Source organism: Erythranthe guttata, chromosome 12 (assembly GCF_056151865.1).
Source record: "Erythranthe guttata isolate IM_541 chromosome 12, IM_541, whole genome shotgun sequence".
NCBI classification, from domain to species: Eukaryota; Viridiplantae; Streptophyta; class Magnoliopsida; order Lamiales; family Phrymaceae; genus Erythranthe; species Erythranthe guttata.
In genome coordinates this window covers 20,364,269-20,380,546 of record NC_142544.1, presented here as the reverse complement: position 1 = coordinate 20,380,546, position 16,278 = coordinate 20,364,269, and the positions used below count along the sequence as shown (strand labels likewise).

General features: G+C 36.8%; 6 protein-coding genes across 6 annotated transcripts; 2 read left to right on the top strand and 4 right to left on the bottom strand.

The window, feature by feature from the left end:
* Positions 1-13: 13 nt before the first annotated feature.
* Positions 14-730, bottom strand: OHP (one helix protein). The gene is made up of 3 exons (XM_012994807.2): positions 449-730; positions 249-371; positions 14-160 (listed from the first exon to the last, which is right to left on the bottom strand). Exons 1-3 carry the CDS (start codon positions 593-595, stop codon positions 92-94), a joined length of 339 nt encoding a protein of 112 aa, XP_012850261.2. The 5' UTR covers positions 596-730; the 3' UTR covers positions 14-91.
* A 174-nt stretch (positions 731-904) lies between these two features.
* Positions 905-2,904, bottom strand: LOC105970028 (protein PSK SIMULATOR 1). Its single transcript, XM_012994803.2, has one exon. The coding sequence runs from the start codon at positions 2,558-2,560 to the stop codon at positions 1,184-1,186; it is 1,377 nt and encodes a 458-aa protein (XP_012850257.2). The 5' UTR covers positions 2,561-2,904; the 3' UTR covers positions 905-1,183.
* Positions 2,905-4,088: 1,184 nt separating this feature from the next.
* LOC105969930 (glycosyltransferase (DUF604)) lies at positions 4,089-7,060 on the bottom strand. Its single transcript, XM_012994701.2, has 3 exons — positions 6,041-7,060; positions 4,558-5,103; positions 4,089-4,448 (listed from the first exon to the last, which is right to left on the bottom strand). The coding sequence occupies exons 1-3, from the start codon at positions 6,914-6,916 to the stop codon at positions 4,338-4,340; spliced, it is 1,533 nt and encodes a 510-aa protein (XP_012850155.2). The 5' UTR covers positions 6,917-7,060; the 3' UTR covers positions 4,089-4,337.
* A 2,390-nt stretch (positions 7,061-9,450) lies between these two features.
* Positions 9,451-11,909, top strand: LOC105970166 (laccase-17). The gene is made up of 5 exons (XM_012994966.2): positions 9,451-9,699; positions 9,804-10,200; positions 10,280-10,408; positions 10,509-11,474; positions 11,579-11,909. The coding sequence occupies exons 1-5, from the start codon at positions 9,580-9,582 to the stop codon at positions 11,707-11,709; spliced, it is 1,743 nt and encodes a 580-aa protein (XP_012850420.2). The 5' UTR covers positions 9,451-9,579; the 3' UTR covers positions 11,710-11,909.
* Positions 11,910-12,489: 580 nt separating this feature from the next.
* LOC105969962 (uncharacterized) lies at positions 12,490-13,811 on the top strand. The gene is made up of 3 exons (XM_012994731.2): positions 12,490-12,691; positions 12,999-13,504; positions 13,585-13,811. The coding sequence occupies exons 1-3, from the start codon at positions 12,657-12,659 to the stop codon at positions 13,656-13,658; spliced, it is 615 nt and encodes a 204-aa protein (XP_012850185.2). The 5' UTR covers positions 12,490-12,656; the 3' UTR covers positions 13,659-13,811.
* Positions 13,812-14,273: 462 nt separating this feature from the next.
* Positions 14,274-14,693, bottom strand: LOC105970004 (cyclin-dependent kinase inhibitor). The gene has a single exon (XM_012994782.2). It carries the CDS (start codon positions 14,673-14,675, stop codon positions 14,475-14,477), a length of 201 nt encoding a protein of 66 aa, XP_012850236.1. The 5' UTR covers positions 14,676-14,693; the 3' UTR covers positions 14,274-14,474.
* Between the last annotated feature and the right edge of the window lie 1,585 nt (positions 14,694-16,278).

The window sequence follows — 16,278 nt, the reverse complement described above, 5'->3', positions numbered from 1 at the left end:
GACTAGTAATATGGCAAATGTAGTAGTATTACAAAGATGGCAATATTGTAATTAAATACAAAGTTGAAATATGTGGTGGTGCTGGAATTGCTCAAAGAGGAATATCAAGGCCTTTTCCAATTTCCACACCAATCATCTCAAGTATGCCCTTGTTCAGAATCTGATTCATAACAAATAAATTATAAATCAGTACCCACAAAAACGAATTAAAAAAAAAAAAACTGAAAAAGAAGAGTTCATCAACGAACCAATTCAACAATGAAAGTTCCGATGAGGCCCATCATACAAGCTCTGGAATTCCAAGTTTCAGCTGTTCTTGTGAACCCAAGAAAAGGTGCCCGGAATTTCGGCTCTTCTTTCGGAAATTCCACCTTAATTTATAAAATAAATAAAAAAATCAAACTATATAACAATTTTAGTAAGAGCAAGGGCTAAAAAGGGAACATACTCCGGCAGGTATCTTCACCGCTGCCTGAATCTTGAAATTGACCCGTTTCTGAGTACGGACAAGTGGGAATCTGTGTCGGGTCGGAGTGCTGATAACGGAAGACCCAGCTGAGAGGAAAGCAGTTGCAAATGTTTGTGAACTCGCCATTTCAAATCACTTCTCTTCTCTCCTCTCTTCTTCCCCCTTATCTATTATCCAATGGTGCACCACTGTTTTTTTTTCCCCTCAATTTTGTGCTGCATTTCAGTTTGGCCCCACATTTTTCTCATAATTGCAACCTGCTTGACGTGGCAACCCACACTACGTACACTTATAATAATATCATATGGACCATTTCCTTTAGAAATTTCGGCCCAATTTGTGATTAATGAATAAGCTCGGCCCACCTTCTTGTTTGATATTCCAAACAAATCTAACAGGTTAACAAGAACTCTGGTAAAATCAGCAAAACAGATATGAAGACAATGAACAGAATTTCACATAAAATGACCAAACTGGCCTCAGGAAACAATCTTTTCAACAAACTAATACAATTTCTAAGACTAAGTGTACATATGTAAACAAACAAACACAAGATGCTTAGAATCCCAAAATACCAAATATCAATCACTAGTACCACATAATAAAGAAAGAATCAGCTAATAATCATCATCATCCAAACTGTTAGACATTATTTTGCTGTGCTTCATAAAAATCCATTCTTGTGCTATATTCCCGACAAATCACGCCCTATAATCAAACGCCTAATTGACGATTTTCGAATCTGAAAATGCAACTCAACCCAACCAAGATCTCGGCTATGGCCGCCTCGGTCTTCTCTTTATCCGCAAAATGCAACGTCTGCAACAACAGCACAGATGGCTTGGCGTCGAACTTCATCCTTTCGAAATTCCTCTCCATCTGCCAATTCACGGTATCGTTCGCCATCGGTCCAATCCAATCCATCATGTCTTCCATGGCTTCCCTCCACCCCTCGGCCAGCGACGCATCGTCATCCGCGAATTTCATGTTCTTGCTCAGCTTCGTCTTCACCAGAGCTTTCAGATTTTCCGGCAGCATCTGATAAAGAGACTCCCTTTCTTCGTGGGTTACTGATATGGTGGAGTCCAAGTACTTGTCGGCCAACAGAATCACGTCCGCATAACGCAATGCAAGGCCCGTCCCGCCAAGCGTTGTGGGCCCCGCGGAATGGAACACCTTGTTGCTTTTCACAATCTTTTCCTCGTCAGCTCCATAACCACCATCACCGTCTTTACCATTATCATCTTCGTCGAAGAAGAGAAGTGATTTCCGGCTGTAAAAGCGGACCATGGTAGGTTTCGACGTGGTTAAAAGAGGACCCGAATGCGGAACCAGCTTTTCCTTGATTGTTTCGATAGGGGGTGGATTAATCCCCTGTCCTAAAACAGAGCAAATTCTTGCATACAGAAGGAATACAAATCTTGCCATCAAGTCAACACTTTTATCGAAAGTTTTGGACCAGAGTGAAATCTCTCTGAAATAGCGAACATCCTTGCGCTGATTCTCGAGTTTTTGATTGAAAAGGTCGAAATTGGCCTTCTGCAGCAGCTCGATCTGCCTCTCCTTCAATTGCTTCAGCCTCCTCTCCGAAACCTCCATCTCCGTCAAACCCTCTAACGCTGCGTGCAAAGACGAGGTGGCGGAGACTAATTTCTCCATTTTCCGCAGCTTCTTGTCGGCGGTTCTCGAGCCGTATTCGAGTTTGCCGAAATCAATGATGCCGAGTTTCAAATCGGTGTAGACGAGATCGAATCGATTGAGCCCTAAATCGTCGCATTTTTTCCCCAATCGAGAAACAGAGTTGGCGGCGCGATCGAGATCCTCGAGCCTCTCAGCAAAGGCGAGGCTCAGCAGAAACTCCTCGTCAACGGAATTCAAATACGCAACTCCTTGGGATTTGATGACGTCGTTTTTCAACCTGGAAATCTCCTCGTCGGATAAGGATTTGTAGATGGAGACTAACCTCGACATGGTTTTCGCCGTCTCGAAAGCGAGAATCCCTAAAATGGAGCCCTTATTTTTCTTCGATGCGGCGGAGATACGGCGGTGAGTGGCCTCCGGCAGCCAAGCCATGCTCTTGAATCCAACCATTGTTTAATTCAAAAGGGTTTTAGAACGACGGGGTGAAAAATGGATGATATTTAAGGGGAAAAAGTTATGGGTGGTGGAGAAGCTAAAAGGATTTGCATCAAAGGGATTACGCGTTTGGATTTTAGGCTTGTAGTTGAAGAAACAAAGAAATGACGTTTGCTGTTTTGGCCGTCACGAATATTGACAGGCCGATGAGAGAGAGAGAGAGAGAGAGATTTGGGCAAGTGTAGAAGAAGATATGGAGTGTTGACCGTCACATCACACCGGAGGAATTTTTATTGGAATTTAGTATTTTTGATTGATGATGGATGGGGTGATGGAGAATTTAATCAAGTGTTTGACGAGTTCTTATGTTTATCTGATTCCTCCTCCATCTTTTGTTTAAATACACTTTTGCCCCAATCTATACTTCACCATGTCGACCACGCCGCTTATATTATGTATTAATTATAATTGTACTCCCTATTTTTTTTTTTTTAATTTTGATGAGTGCCTAATTACACGTATAACTTAATTAGTAGGAATTGAAAAACTAATTACTATCTTTTTTTAAAATGAAAAAGGCAAAAAGTCAAAGGTTGAAACAAATTAGAAATTAGCTACTAGTATTTTAAGTGCATTTGACGATAACATTAACAATATATAATGATTAGAACATGATTAAGCCTAGCACGTCATGCCATCACACGAATTTGTCTTAATATTTTAAATTAATAATCATTATATTAATTTTCTTGGTGAATTTGATTAAGTAATAATGATCTTTTGAAATCAATAATAACAAAAAAAAGTATATATATAAAATTCATCTCGTATACATAAGAAAGTACTTACCCCATGTATTTCATATATATAAATTTCATGGGTAAACCCTTAATAATTATTAAATAATGATTACTTAATCTTATGATCAACTTAAGTCTTAACCAATCCGTGTTTGTGTTAGTAGTTTAGGCCGACTCAAGTGTTGGTTTGGATCTATGCGTGTGTACTTATATGGGTTTTGTGCTTCAATCCAGCCGAAATATAAAATTTTATTCAATTTATAATAAAACAATTATTTTATAATTCAAAATATTGATTCACACTAGAAAACGAGTACCCCATCGTCAAGTCGTTCCTATGTCACAATTTTAGTACGCATATTTTACGGCACGTGACACCCTTTCTCAATTCAGATTTAGATTAACAAGAAATTATTTGCAAGCCCTTCTATTCTGTAAATTTTCAAAGCTTAATTAACTTTAATTATTTGTCGTTATTATAGTTATTAGTTCCAATTAGTCAGCAAAACTGTTTCAAGTATTTGTCAAAGTCCCATTGGCCTCATTCATCAATTCGTTTTTCGAATTCCTAATATGAATATGTTTGAATATGAACCCTTCCTTTGGAGTTCAACTAACCCAAAACACAAGCCAGAAAAAAAAAATGCAATTTTCATTAAAAAAAAATTATGAAGGCGGAAAGTCAACTGTTTTTTTTAATTATATTTTTATTGGAAACAGGCAAAGTCAACTAATTAAATAAATAAATAAATAAGAGAAAACCTATATTTGATACTACTAAATAATTGCAACATCTATTATAGTATACATGTGATTTGCAGGCCAGATAACTCAATAAATATCCTATAAACTGTACCATTAGCATTATACGTTGAAATAATCATGTGGCATGCCACTCTCTTTTCTGTCATAATAAATTCAAAACCCCCCTCCAAAAAAATAAATAAATAAAAAATTGTTTTTTAATATTCAATTTCAGAGCCAAACGTGGCCTAAGGCGGTGTTACTGATTCCTGTTGATTGCATCCCCTGATTCTGACCTGTACGACGCCGTCCACTCGATCCCCACCGCTCATCACTTCGCAGCACTGCCTACGTGGCGCCTGAGTTTATTTATTTCAAAAATTAATTAGCCAAACAAACGTGTTACCCACAATTAATCACATCACAGCACGCCAAATAAATAAATAAAATAATTAAAATAATTAGTACCTTATTCCATATTCCAGGATCAAGAAGAGCTGCGGATACATTAAACCCCTTAACCGTATAACCCGCCCCGTAATTTTCCCCTTTGCATTGCCGCCTCTGCTCCGGATGAGGTCTTCTATACCAGGTCAATGTTTTACCCGACCCGGATCCGTCAACTCCAGCAAAATAATAAATGATGGGTCTTTCGCATGGCTTCAAACTCAGGACCCGGGTATTGAATGTAAACGGTTCCTGGCTCCAAGTACCCCATGTCAAGAATGTTTGCAATGGTGTGCTCAAATCTTTAGCTCTAACCAGAAACGGGTACAGCTGTACGTTGTAGCCCCACGAAACGGAAACGGACCAGTTCCGGGTCAGGTCGTAGCAGAAGCTTTGTTGCAGTACCCGACCTGGATCCGATTCGTATGCATGGATGAGTCTTTTTATGGACCCGACCCGATTTCTGCCTGGAAATACGGGTTGCAGGTAGTCCAGGTGGTGTAGTGAAATTAGGGGCGCTAATGGATGGGCCGAAAGTAAGCCATATGGGCTTCCTCGTATATCCATCTGCCAAAAAAAAAAGAGGATTTGTTAAGTAATAGTAATTAATTTATTTTATGTATAATTAACAGCTCTAAACCAATGTTCTTTTCACTTGATTTGGTCAACTAGTATGAAAATATTATTGATTACCACTACTTTGAATTAAATTAACCTAATGATTGAACTATATTAAAACATTCCAATACCAAGTTACCAACCAACAACTAGATAAAACTAATAATCATGCACCATATAATATAAGCGACCCATTTTCTAATCACAAAAAAAAAAAAAAAAAAAAAAAAAAGTGAACTTTATTAACATTTTCCCAAAAATAATATTGGATAAAAAATCATTTTTTTTTTGGGAACAAGTAATAATAAATGCATATAAACTAAATCAAATTCCTGATTTTTCAGTAGTCAATATGTAGAAAAGAAGGCAGGATAATCTAATTCTTGTTATATAATAGGCCAAATTGCATGTCACCCCCTATAAATATTTAATTTTCGCACGTTACCTCATCAAAATTTGAAAAATTGAATGTCCCCCTTCAAAATGTGATACTTGATGCACATTGCTCTGATAGCAAAATTCCGATAGACTATTAACTGAAATTGGGTGTGTTTTATTGCATGTTGCCCATTTAAATGTTATTTTTTGTAGCACGATGCCCCTTAAAAACACAATTTTTCTATACATTGCCCCTTTAAAATATTATTTTTGTTTCACAATACCCAAAAAAATTAGTTCTTGGGGGCAAACTGCAACCAAATCAATATTTCGAGGGGGTGTTATCTATTTTCTGATTTTTTTAAGAGGGAAAGTGTCAAAATGAAAATTTTATGGGGTTTAAGTGCATTTTGTCCAGTAAAATATTAGTCTGAATATGGTAAAATAATATCATATTTCATGTGACAATCGTCTGAAAATCCAACGTGGCAATGAATTAACAAATTACCTGATGAAAACCGGGTTCTCTGGTAACAGGTACACCAATCTCATTTATGCAGCTCTCAATCTTATGATCGGAGCCGTAAAACTCGGCATACCGATCGATGCAGCCGTCCAGAATCTTGACCAGCTCCGCCGCTAATGGGTAGCTAATGGCAAACCCGCCGCCGCCGTAACCCATAGTATAAGAATGGGCCATATCCTGCTCAACGCTCTCGGAATGGCCGCCGATATAGTACATCTGGTTGTAATCGTATCTGTTCAACAGATTGACTAAATTCTCGGTGAAGAAGACCGTGTCGTCATCGCCCATGACGAACCACCTGACGTCATCCAACCCAAGTTCGAAACTCTCCTTCACAATCCGGGCTATCCGAACCGCCGACCTCGACCCGTCCCAGTTGGTGTACTTGAACCGGGTCGTGTCCTCCGATACTTTGTACGGCGGCGAAGTTTCCGGCCAGGGCTTTGCCGGCTCCTCGTCCAGCCACACGTAGCCACGTGTCACGTTGGGTTTCCACCAGAGTTCACAGTAGCGGCGGCGCTGGCCCCACGTCTCCGCTGAACCGCCGATCCCGAAAAGAATGTGGGATATGGCTGTTTTCTCTCTATGGGCGGCGGCGGCGGCGGAGACTATATTCGTGTGTCGACGGTATGTGCTGTGGAGGAGAGGTTGTTCGCATTCTGGGCAAGTGGCGGTCCGCCATTTCTGGCCGGGGAAGGTTGAGAAATAAATGAAAGAAAATCCGGTGAATATACAGATTGCTAAAAGTACTTTCATGAAATTCGGGCTCACAAAATTGAGTTTTAGGGGTGGAGAAAGAAGATATTTCCAGGGTTTGAAAGGGTCTTGGATTCTTGTTTCTGATGAATTATGAGGCATTTTTATTTTATTTTTGGTGAAAGAAAAAAAATTAAAAAAAAAAAATGAGTCAATTATAAAAGTTAATCTTGACGAAGAAGAAGATGTAACAAGATTGATATGATATTTTATGTGTTTGATTTTCAAAATTAGGGCATGTATGGTATGTGAATAAATATAGGTATCCACCGTCACCGAGTTTCTGATTTTTTAACATTTATAGATGATTACTCCAATTTAAATAAAAAAAATCCCTTATTTTTTTTTGTGGGGCCAGTGGCAATTTGATTTTTTTCTCTAATTAAATTAAATTAAATGGGGGAATTTTAATAATGTTTCTTCACTAGGGTGGCGCACAACTTTGGCATTATGGTTAGGTTTGGTTTGGTGTGTCAAAAACTCTGTAAGAATATTAAGATGTGCCATCAACTATTTCTGTATTTCAACACCAATAATTCATCAATTCATCAATTTTATAACTTCAATATTGTCACAAACTTTGTATCTTTACAAATTAAATTTGTGTCCGTAAATGCTACTATAGGGCTGTCGGCCAGTCCTATTATATATGTCTCAACATCACTAACATTATTGCTATGAAGATGAAAAGAAAATTAAGGAAAAAAATAAAATAGAAGATGAGAATAAATATGTATATATCTTGTAATTAATATTTGAAATATCTCATCCTTAATAGTTAAAATATATACATGAATTTGATTATATTAATGCTAAGTACTTGCTTCCAAATACTGTAATATAATCCAGGCAATTATTACATATATACATAATTAATTAGCTAGCCATCTTGTGGATTTTGTTGTCCTAATCGAAGTTCAAGGTCTATTACATGCTTGTCAATAAGACTTCTGCCAGCTGCCGCTTCTTCATGATCACCACCACTCTCCGGTGGCGGCACCTCTGCGGGCAAACGGCGGTGTATCGAAATATTACTCGCGTACAGCAGGCTTCTCGTCGTCTCACTTGTCAAACTGGTCAACTTTTCTTTGGCGTATGCCGCAGAAGAATTATTAGCCCTGGAATCCAATTTGTTGTTTGTAATATTCAAAGAAAGCAAGTTTTGATCGTCGTCGCGATCGGAAATTAACTGCGATCGGAGTTTAGCTCTGTCTCTCCGGTGGATGTTCATGTGCCCTCCTAATGCTTGTGCGTTTGAGAATCCTCTCTTACAGAAACTGCACCTGTAATAATTTTCTTGCCCTATATTTGACACAAAATCAGATTCCGTAATTTGGTCGGATTTTATTAGGCGTGACGAATCCATGTTCTTTGTTGCCGTTGTGCAAGTCGAGAAGAGATCGATAATTTTGTAGGAAATTGAAGAGGGTTACTAATTAAATTAAAACAAAGTTGATTATTGAGAATTGATCAGTTGATAAATAATTACTAATATTTTGAAGTGGTCAAATGGTTGGCTGAGACAAGTATTGCAAGCGTGCTTCGACTTTCGTATACACAATCATATCTTATTATTTAATTATGTGATTAAGAATCCTTTTTTTTATTAATCACGCTAACTATATTTGATTTGTATACACTAATTGTTAATTAACATCTGTTTATGAAAATTGAATATAAGATAAAATACAGATTAAGTATGCGGTAATAGGCTTGTCATCGGTTTACAAATAAACCCGTGTAACGTTTCGTCATGGCACAATCCTGACCGTCCATCCTCTTCGATCAATTCAAAAGTTAACCTACCTATTGAAGATTGAAAAAAATAAAAAATAAAATAATAATAATAATCATCTTCATGCATGATAAAGTGACGTCGTTTGGGGTAGTGATACTTTTAGACACCTAGGGCAAAAACCAAAAAGCGTGGTTTGGTGATGGAAGTTCGCCCCTTTAACTAATTGATTTAAGTGGGATGAGGTGTAGTCTTACGTGGCAATTTTTAACGCCATGTATGCACCACGTCATCCTGAAGGAGTCCACGTAAGCTAATTGGTTGGGAAATAACAAAATTCCAAATACTTAATCGAAAAGCATGAATTTAATCTAATTAATTAATAATTGTAGGATACAATGCACACACATGCATGAATAAACATTGAATTTCAATTGCTTGAAAAGAAAAAAAAGAAATGGGCCAACAATACGTATTTTGGTAGTAAGGTATAGTTTGTGTATTTGGGCGGCAACTAAAGGTGACAACTCCATACTCACCAACTTGATCAAGCTTCTCATCAACTGTTCCTCAGATCATCATATTATACATAATTATTTATTTATTATGTTATATCCTAGTATTATCTGTCTTCTTCTTGCATTGTCTGCCTCTCAACAAATACCCTTCATTCCTACACTTTAATTTTATATTTATTAATTACCATATATCATGAACATTGAACAAGGAAAAATTTAAACAGATTACAGCACAAGAATGTCTTTGACACCACTCTAATGTTGTTTTCCATCAACATCAGTTTCTCACACAGTTTCCATACTCAATTAATTTTCCAACTCATCTATTATTTCTTTTTCCAAAACTAAAATAGAAATGATTTTTTTCCAATTTTGCAATCACCTAACCAATCAAACACCCCCTATAAAAACATTGAGTGGCTTTGTTCTATCAGCACCACAAACCAATCTTCTTCACTTATCACTAATACTCTTATTAAAAACAAGAATATTCCAACTTATCGCACAAAAAAATGGGTGCCTCTCTTCAATTTCTGGTTTCGACGACTGGATTCATGTTCTTGACGTTAATCATGGCTTTGTCCCTGCTTCCTCAGCCTGCTCAGGCCATTACTCGACATTACGAGTTCAATGTACGCACCCTCATTTATTACATGTTTATATATACTCTCATGTTACATATTATTATTATTATTCAACTTTTTCATATATATAATATATTCTTGTTTGCTTGCAGATCAAAATGCAAAAGGTGACAAGATTATGCCACACGAAAAGCATAGTCACGGTAAACGGGAAATTTCCAGGGCCTCGTGTAGTAGCAAGAGAAGGGGACCGCCTTGTTATAAAAGTGAAAAACAATGTATCAAACAACATAACAATACATTGGCATGGAATTAGGCAACTCCGAAGTGGATGGGCAGATGGCCCTGCTTACGTTACACAGTGCCCCATTCAAACCGGTCAGAGTTATGTTTACAATTTCACTGTCGTTGGCCAAAGGGGTACCCTTTGGTGGCATGCTCATATTTCTTGGCTTCGTTCTACTCTTTACGGCCCTCTTATCATCCTACCTAAGGCTAACGTCCCTTATCCTTTCCTCAAACCTTACAAGGAAGTCCCCATTATCTTCGGTAATTACTCTATATATACCATATATTCATCGATCGAAATAATAAAAAAATTATGTCTTAAAAGTATACACGTGTGCAGGAGAATGGTTCAATGCGGATACAGAAGCAATAATCAGCCAAGCTTTACAGACAGGTGGCGGTCCGAATGTTTCCGATGCCTATACCATCAATGGACTTCCAGGCCCCTTGTACAATTGCTCTGCCAAAGGTACAAGTCAACAACACTGCTTTATTTCTACATTTCTTTTTCAGTTCTCTCATTTCAATAATTAATACAAAAATGATTAATTTGTTGATGATATATATAGATACATTCAAGTTGAGGGTTAAGCCAGGAAAGACATATCTCCTCCGATTGATCAACGCTGCACTCAACGACGAGCTCTTCTTCAGCATAGCAAACCATAGCCTTACAGTGGTTGATGCCGATGCTGTTTACGTAAAACCCTTTGAAACCGACACGATTCTACTCACACCTGGACAGACATCAAATGTACTTCTTAAGACAAAACCGAACTACCCAGGCGCCACTTTTCTAATGACAGCAAGACCGTATGTAACAGGACAAGGCACTTTCGACAACTCCACAGTTGCTGCCATTCTCGAATACGAATCCCCGTTTCTTCATTCCGTTGCCTCAATGAAGAAGCTCCCACTATACAGATCAATACTCCCACCACTAAACGATACTTCTTTCGTCACACAATTTGCGAAAAATCTGAGAAGTTTAGACAGCAGAGAATACCCAGCAAATGTGCCACAGAAGGTTGACAAACAATTCTTGTTCACAGTAGGGCTAGGGACAAGCCCATGTGGACACAACAACACGTGTCAAGGCCCCAACGGATCAAGATTTGCAGCTTCTGTAAGTAATATATCATTCGTACAGTCAACAACTGCTCTTCTACAGGCGCATTATACGGGCCAATCGAGCGGGGTATACAGCCCGGATTTCCCGTTCAGCCCGAAGAATTGGTTTAACTACACAGGAAATCCACCGAACAACACAATTGTTGCAAATGGAACGAAGCTTATGGTGCTGCCGTATAACAGTAGCGTGGAGTTGGTGATGCAGGATACGAGTATTCTTGGTGCTGAGAGCCATCCACTTCATCTACATGGATTCAATTTCTTTGTTGTTGGACTAGGGTTTGGGAATTACAACCCGAATACCGACCCGCAGAAATTTAATCTTGTTGACCCGGTTGAGAGGAACACTGTTGGAGTGCCATCGGGTGGATGGGTCGCCATCCGGTTTTTGGCTGATAATCCAGGTTTGTATATATATGATTCAATTAATTTAAATTGTTATATTAAAGAAAAAGGATTTATTAATTAATTGTGAATAATATATATATAAAAAACAAATAAAAAACAGGGGTGTGGTTCATGCACTGCCACCTGGAGGTACACACGAGCTGGGGATTGAAGATGGCATGGCTTGTATTGGATGGCAATCTTCCCAATCAAAAGCTTCTTCCTCCACCTTCTGATCTTCCCAAATGCTGATTTTATTCTTTTCTTATTAATTTTCTTATTATTAATTTTATTTTTGGGTTGCTTGGTTTTCTTCTGTCTTAACATATATGTGTCATGTATGTATACCTGAGCTGACTGGATTCTCCCAGTTTTGCGGCATTAACTTGATTCTTTCTTTTGTAATATGTTGTATGATTTTCAATAAAGTGATGAGTGGCTTTGTTTATGAACTGTAATTTTCCCGCCACACTTGCAATATTTTTAAATTTGCGAGTGAAATTAGCACCACAATTTATGGGCTGCATCTCCAAATAAATTTGTCTGAACCGATGTTCCGGTTCAAATAAGACTTGTCAATGTCCAACATACAACGTCTCGTTTTTCATGCTACATAAGGCCTTATTTCAAAGCCCAATTCTTGAACCTATCACAAAAGCCTAATTCATTATTTTTTTTAATTTTATTTTTAATAAATTAAAACGAGAAAATTCACTAGCTAGTAAAATGGGAAATGATATTAAGTCGAATTCATTTGGCAACGTTGTCTAAGTGAACTTTCTCAAAAATAATTTATACCTAATGTTGTTACATTCTTTAACACGATTTTACAAACTATTGAATGAAAATATAATACATCTATTTGATAAATAAATAAATAAAAGAAGACGAATATGAATACTAGAGTTAAGCTTCGTTGCTAAGAGTTCCATTGAACATAAGAGTTAAATAACAAAAATAGAAAAAGTCAACTAAACGTCAAAAACATGAGAAGGTCCACCATACCGCCTAATCCTTAAGGTATGGGTCACTACTCTCACTGAAATCTACCATTGTAAAGTAAACTGTAAATAACTCCAACAAGGCGCGTGTACTGCAACTGCGATTCGAGTCTTGGATAAATCAATCCCGAATTCTATGTTGAAAGCTCAACGAAGAAGATAACCGAGTTAGCATCTTCACCTTGCACAGAGATCGCCATGGATGAAAGTAGAAGCCCAGCTGAAATTAATAGGTTTCTTCTCAATTCAATCTCTGCTTCGTCTTTCTTCATTCTAATCAATTTCGTGATAGATTTATTGATTTCATGATCTGTATTATAAGCTGAGGAATTGGTGGATTCGATTTTAATTAACGATTATCTGTTTATAGATGTGCCTTCAATTAATCGATTTGGTGGTACCTGGAAATCAATTACAAAATTAGGGCAAAATTGCGTAATTGTTACATTTCCTTTTTTGTGTTGATTATTGGTAAATCGTTGATTAGAGCCTAAACAAGTTTATCTAATCACTAATCAGCAGTGTTTTGGTATATACCAGCATTGATTGCATGAGCAAGAAAAGAAAACTGCAACATGAGCTGCAGGAACTGCCTTTGCTAAAGCATGTATGTTGGCATCAAAATCCGGAACTTGTTTTCTCGTCGAACAATGCAGAAAGTGATGAATCGTTCGATCAACAATCTGCGAAAGGCAGCAATAGTTTTCATTGCGATCCAGACTCAATCATGTCCACCGATTACGACGACGAATCCAAACCGGATATTCGATATCCGGAAGTATACGAGACTTCTACTTCATCCTATTCTGAGATCCATTTCTACTCTTCAAAGAGTGTATCGTTAACAAAGTCAAATCCTAGTCAAACAGAGTCATTATCCCTTACCGAACAAATTAATTTCCCCAATTATCAGTATGGAATCGACCCATCTTTGCCTTACGAAGAACACCTCGAAGAATTTGGAAATCTTTGCGTTGAGGAGTCTACGGATAAGGAACTCGAGAATTACGTTCTTTCGTCTGGAAGGTGGTCTGTTAATAATCAAGGTAACTAACTTCCCTTTTCTGTCTTATTTATTTATTTACCTTTATTGGATCAAATTTGTGATAAGATTTTAATGTTGCAGGTAATGAGCAAGAAAGCAAGAAATTGACAATTGATAAGGAGTTTGAAGAGTACTTCTCCATGCTAATGATGTAAGATTAATATTGACATTAGTGTCCTTTATTTGGACAGTACCTATGCAAGAACATTGCTTTGAGTTATCTCTATTTCCCACATCTGTCATATATATTATTATACTATTACTTTGTTCGAGCAAATGTATAAATATAGTTTTGTTGTTTTCGAACATATCCGATCTGCTTAATTTGTTCAGTTTTTGTTTGAGAGTGTGTTGTTCATTGGATGCTTTCCTCAAGAATTTTCTGAATCGCATTTTCAATTTATTCATATCTTTTTGTTAAAATTGTTCTTTGCTAATAGCATTCATATATATTCTGAAATTGACGAAAAAATCCCTCATGTTTGGGTAATTAGAACCAGTGAATGTGTAATAAGATTCATAGTTGAGGGGTAGTTGTAATTACCCAAACACGAAAGGTTTTTTCGTAATTTGACCTTACATGAGGGGTAGCCGTAATTCACCCTAAATTGAATGATCATGTTGAAAAAAAATATTCTAAAAAACATAATGGACTATCCATCTCTTCACTAATGTTGATCACAGATAATCAGAGTTGCTGATTTCTCAAAACAATTAAATCACAAAATCAAGAAAATTGACCAAAATCTAATTAACTATAATCTCAAAAGTGAATAAACAAAAGCAAATTAAAGAAACATGTTGTATAAAACCTAAGATATCCAAAACCATTCATTACATGACTGCACCAGGTGCTAAAATTTAACCTAAAGAAGAAAGAACAAAAGACACAAGAACAAGTTCCTATGCATATATACTAACAGAGCGGAGAACTAATTAATCTAATAATATAATTAATATATCCTAACTAACTAAGCCCAAGCCTGTCTGCTTTGAGCAGCGTCGCAGAGGAATTTATCGAGCTCCGGTGACTGGAAGTATCCGTTCCTCGGCGGCTCACGTTTTGTGCGGCGATCATTCTTCTTCCTAGGCGGCGGAGGGCAGACCAGCACCGCCGGAATCTGATACTCGTGGTTCCTCGGAGTTGTACACCCTTTCTCCTCATGATCCATTTTCACAAACTTTTACTCTTGTATCTATAGACTATATATATATATATATATATACTTTGTGCTAGCGCTATACAAACAACGTAAGTAAGTGCGTAGGTAGTATATATATATGTATGTATATAGTTCTCAATCAAAAACACAGAGAGAAACGCAGAGAGAAATTAATGTAGAACGGAACATTGAACGGTTACTAGGTATAGGATTGTTTATATAGAATTCCGTGCCACCGAATGATTAAATAATTAATTTGGAATTCTTCTGGTCACATATTAGTGGACTACGTGGGAGGTTTTCAACTTTGACTGCTTCTCTTTTTTTATTTCTATTTAATTATTAATTAAAAAACAGAGAAATGCTTTTTTCTTCTTTTTATTTATTTATTTTTCTCCATTGTTTTTTTTCGGTTTTTGGGGGGTCGTGGATAGGATACTGATAAGAGTGTGGCAACGGTTATAGAGACAGTTATGAATGGGCTGGCACTTGGCACCGACTTTGTTTTGCTGACGTGTCGTCAGCCCCACTACGCACCGAAACTAATTCTTCAATTATATACTTCATTTATATATTCATGGAACAACAAATAGCATTCAAAATGAAACAAAAGTAATTTATATCCACATTTATTTACTAAAATAATATATGCCCAAGTTTGAAGTATTTCTTTTAAAAGCATAAAATATTTAACATTGTAAAAAAAAAGAAGTTCAAGATTCAAAGACTCAAGACCAGGTCAACAATGGCAACTAATTTGGACTTTGAAGTCAAAACTTTTAGTCAACCTTTTCTCTTTTTTTTTTTTTTTTTTTTTTTTTTTTTTAACTTTTTCTCTCTTTCATCATGTACTTTGGATCTTGAATTCGATGTCTCTAGAAAAGGTTAACAAAAATTATTTGCTGCTTCTGTCGCTCACCAGTTTATGAGAGATACTGTTGATGTGTATTTTGTATCTTTGCCGGGAAAATCAAATTCATATTCCAAAAATTCGAATAATGTAATTGGGCTAAAGAATTAGGAATATGCAATGAATAAGCCCCTTAGAAAGATTGATTCAGCCCACTACGAAACCCAGCTAATGGCCCAATTAATCAATTTGGTCTGTAGACAGTGTGTGAAATCTAGAAATAACAATCGTACACGTTTTTATTTATATCTGGCATGTGACACGTGGAAAACATATACATGCATGATCTCCACAAGTACACTAGTACAAGGTCCACTGGTCCCAAAGTTGCAAAAGAATTGCAAACGACAAAATCCACTTTCACATTCCCCACTGATTATAAGCAAAACATAAAATAAAATATCAACCCTTTTCCTACAATTGGTATGATTTACAGTGGATCAAATGTAACATGGATGCATAGTTGTTTAATCCAAAGATTTGATTCATTTTTTGTAATGACAAGATTTAATTTTTGTTTACAATTATTGTGAATTCATCCAAAGTGTCACTAAAAGTTAGAAGAACACGCGCAAACGTTAGCAGTGAAGGTGTACGTATTATTAAGTCACCATTGTTTACATTCATTCATCAAATATTTGTCGTGTTAGGTAATTGAGATTCGTGAAACGAGGAATTTCGTTTTTTGGTGCAAGTGAATAT

What these genes read in the sequence shown, in the direction of transcription:
- LOC105970166 (XM_012994966.2), top strand. Translation starts at nt 9,580, where the DNA reads ATGGGTGCCTCTCTTCAATTTCTGGTTTCGACGACTGGATTCATGTTC. An exon ending in GTACAATTGCTCTGCCAAAG is followed by an intron (nt 10,409 to 10,508) that starts GTACAAGTCAAC and finishes TGATATATATAG; the next exon opens with ATACATTCAAGTTGAGGGTT. An exon ending in GTTTTTGGCTGATAATCCAG is followed by an intron (nt 11,475 to 11,578) that starts GTTTGTATATAT and finishes AATAAAAAACAG; the next exon opens with GGGTGTGGTTCATGCACTGC.
- LOC105970004 (XM_012994782.2), bottom strand. Translation starts at nt 14,675, where the DNA reads ATGGATCATGAGGAGAAAGGGTGTACAACTCCGAGGAACCACGAGTAT.
- OHP (XM_012994807.2), bottom strand. Translation starts at nt 595, where the DNA reads ATGGCGAGTTCACAAACATTTGCAACTGCTTTCCTCTCAGCTGGGTCT. An exon ending in CGGTGAAGATACCTGCCGGA is followed by an intron (nt 372 to 448) that starts GTATGTTCCCTT and finishes TTATAAATTAAG; the next exon opens with GTGGAATTTCCGAAAGAAGA. An exon ending in GAACTTTCATTGTTGAATTG is followed by an intron (nt 161 to 248) that starts GTTCGTTGATGA and finishes GTTATGAATCAG; the next exon opens with ATTCTGAACAAGGGCATACT.
- LOC105969962 (XM_012994731.2), top strand. Translation starts at nt 12,657, where the DNA reads ATGGATGAAAGTAGAAGCCCAGCTGAAATTAATAG. An exon ending in AGCCCAGCTGAAATTAATAG is followed by an intron (nt 12,692 to 12,998) that starts GTTTCTTCTCAA and finishes GGTATATACCAG; the next exon opens with CATTGATTGCATGAGCAAGA. An exon ending in GTGGTCTGTTAATAATCAAG is followed by an intron (nt 13,505 to 13,584) that starts GTAACTAACTTC and finishes TTAATGTTGCAG; the next exon opens with GTAATGAGCAAGAAAGCAAG.
- LOC105969930 (XM_012994701.2), bottom strand. Translation starts at nt 6,916, where the DNA reads ATGCCTCATAATTCATCAGAAACAAGAATCCAAGACCCTTTCAAACCC. An exon ending in GAGAACCCGGTTTTCATCAG is followed by an intron (nt 5,104 to 6,040) that starts GTAATTTGTTAA and finishes TTTTTTTGGCAG; the next exon opens with ATGGATATACGAGGAAGCCC. An exon ending in ATCCTGGAATATGGAATAAG is followed by an intron (nt 4,449 to 4,557) that starts GTACTAATTATT and finishes AAATAAACTCAG; the next exon opens with GCGCCACGTAGGCAGTGCTG.
- LOC105970028 (XM_012994803.2), bottom strand. Translation starts at nt 2,560, where the DNA reads ATGGTTGGATTCAAGAGCATGGCTTGGCTGCCGGAGGCCACTCACCGC.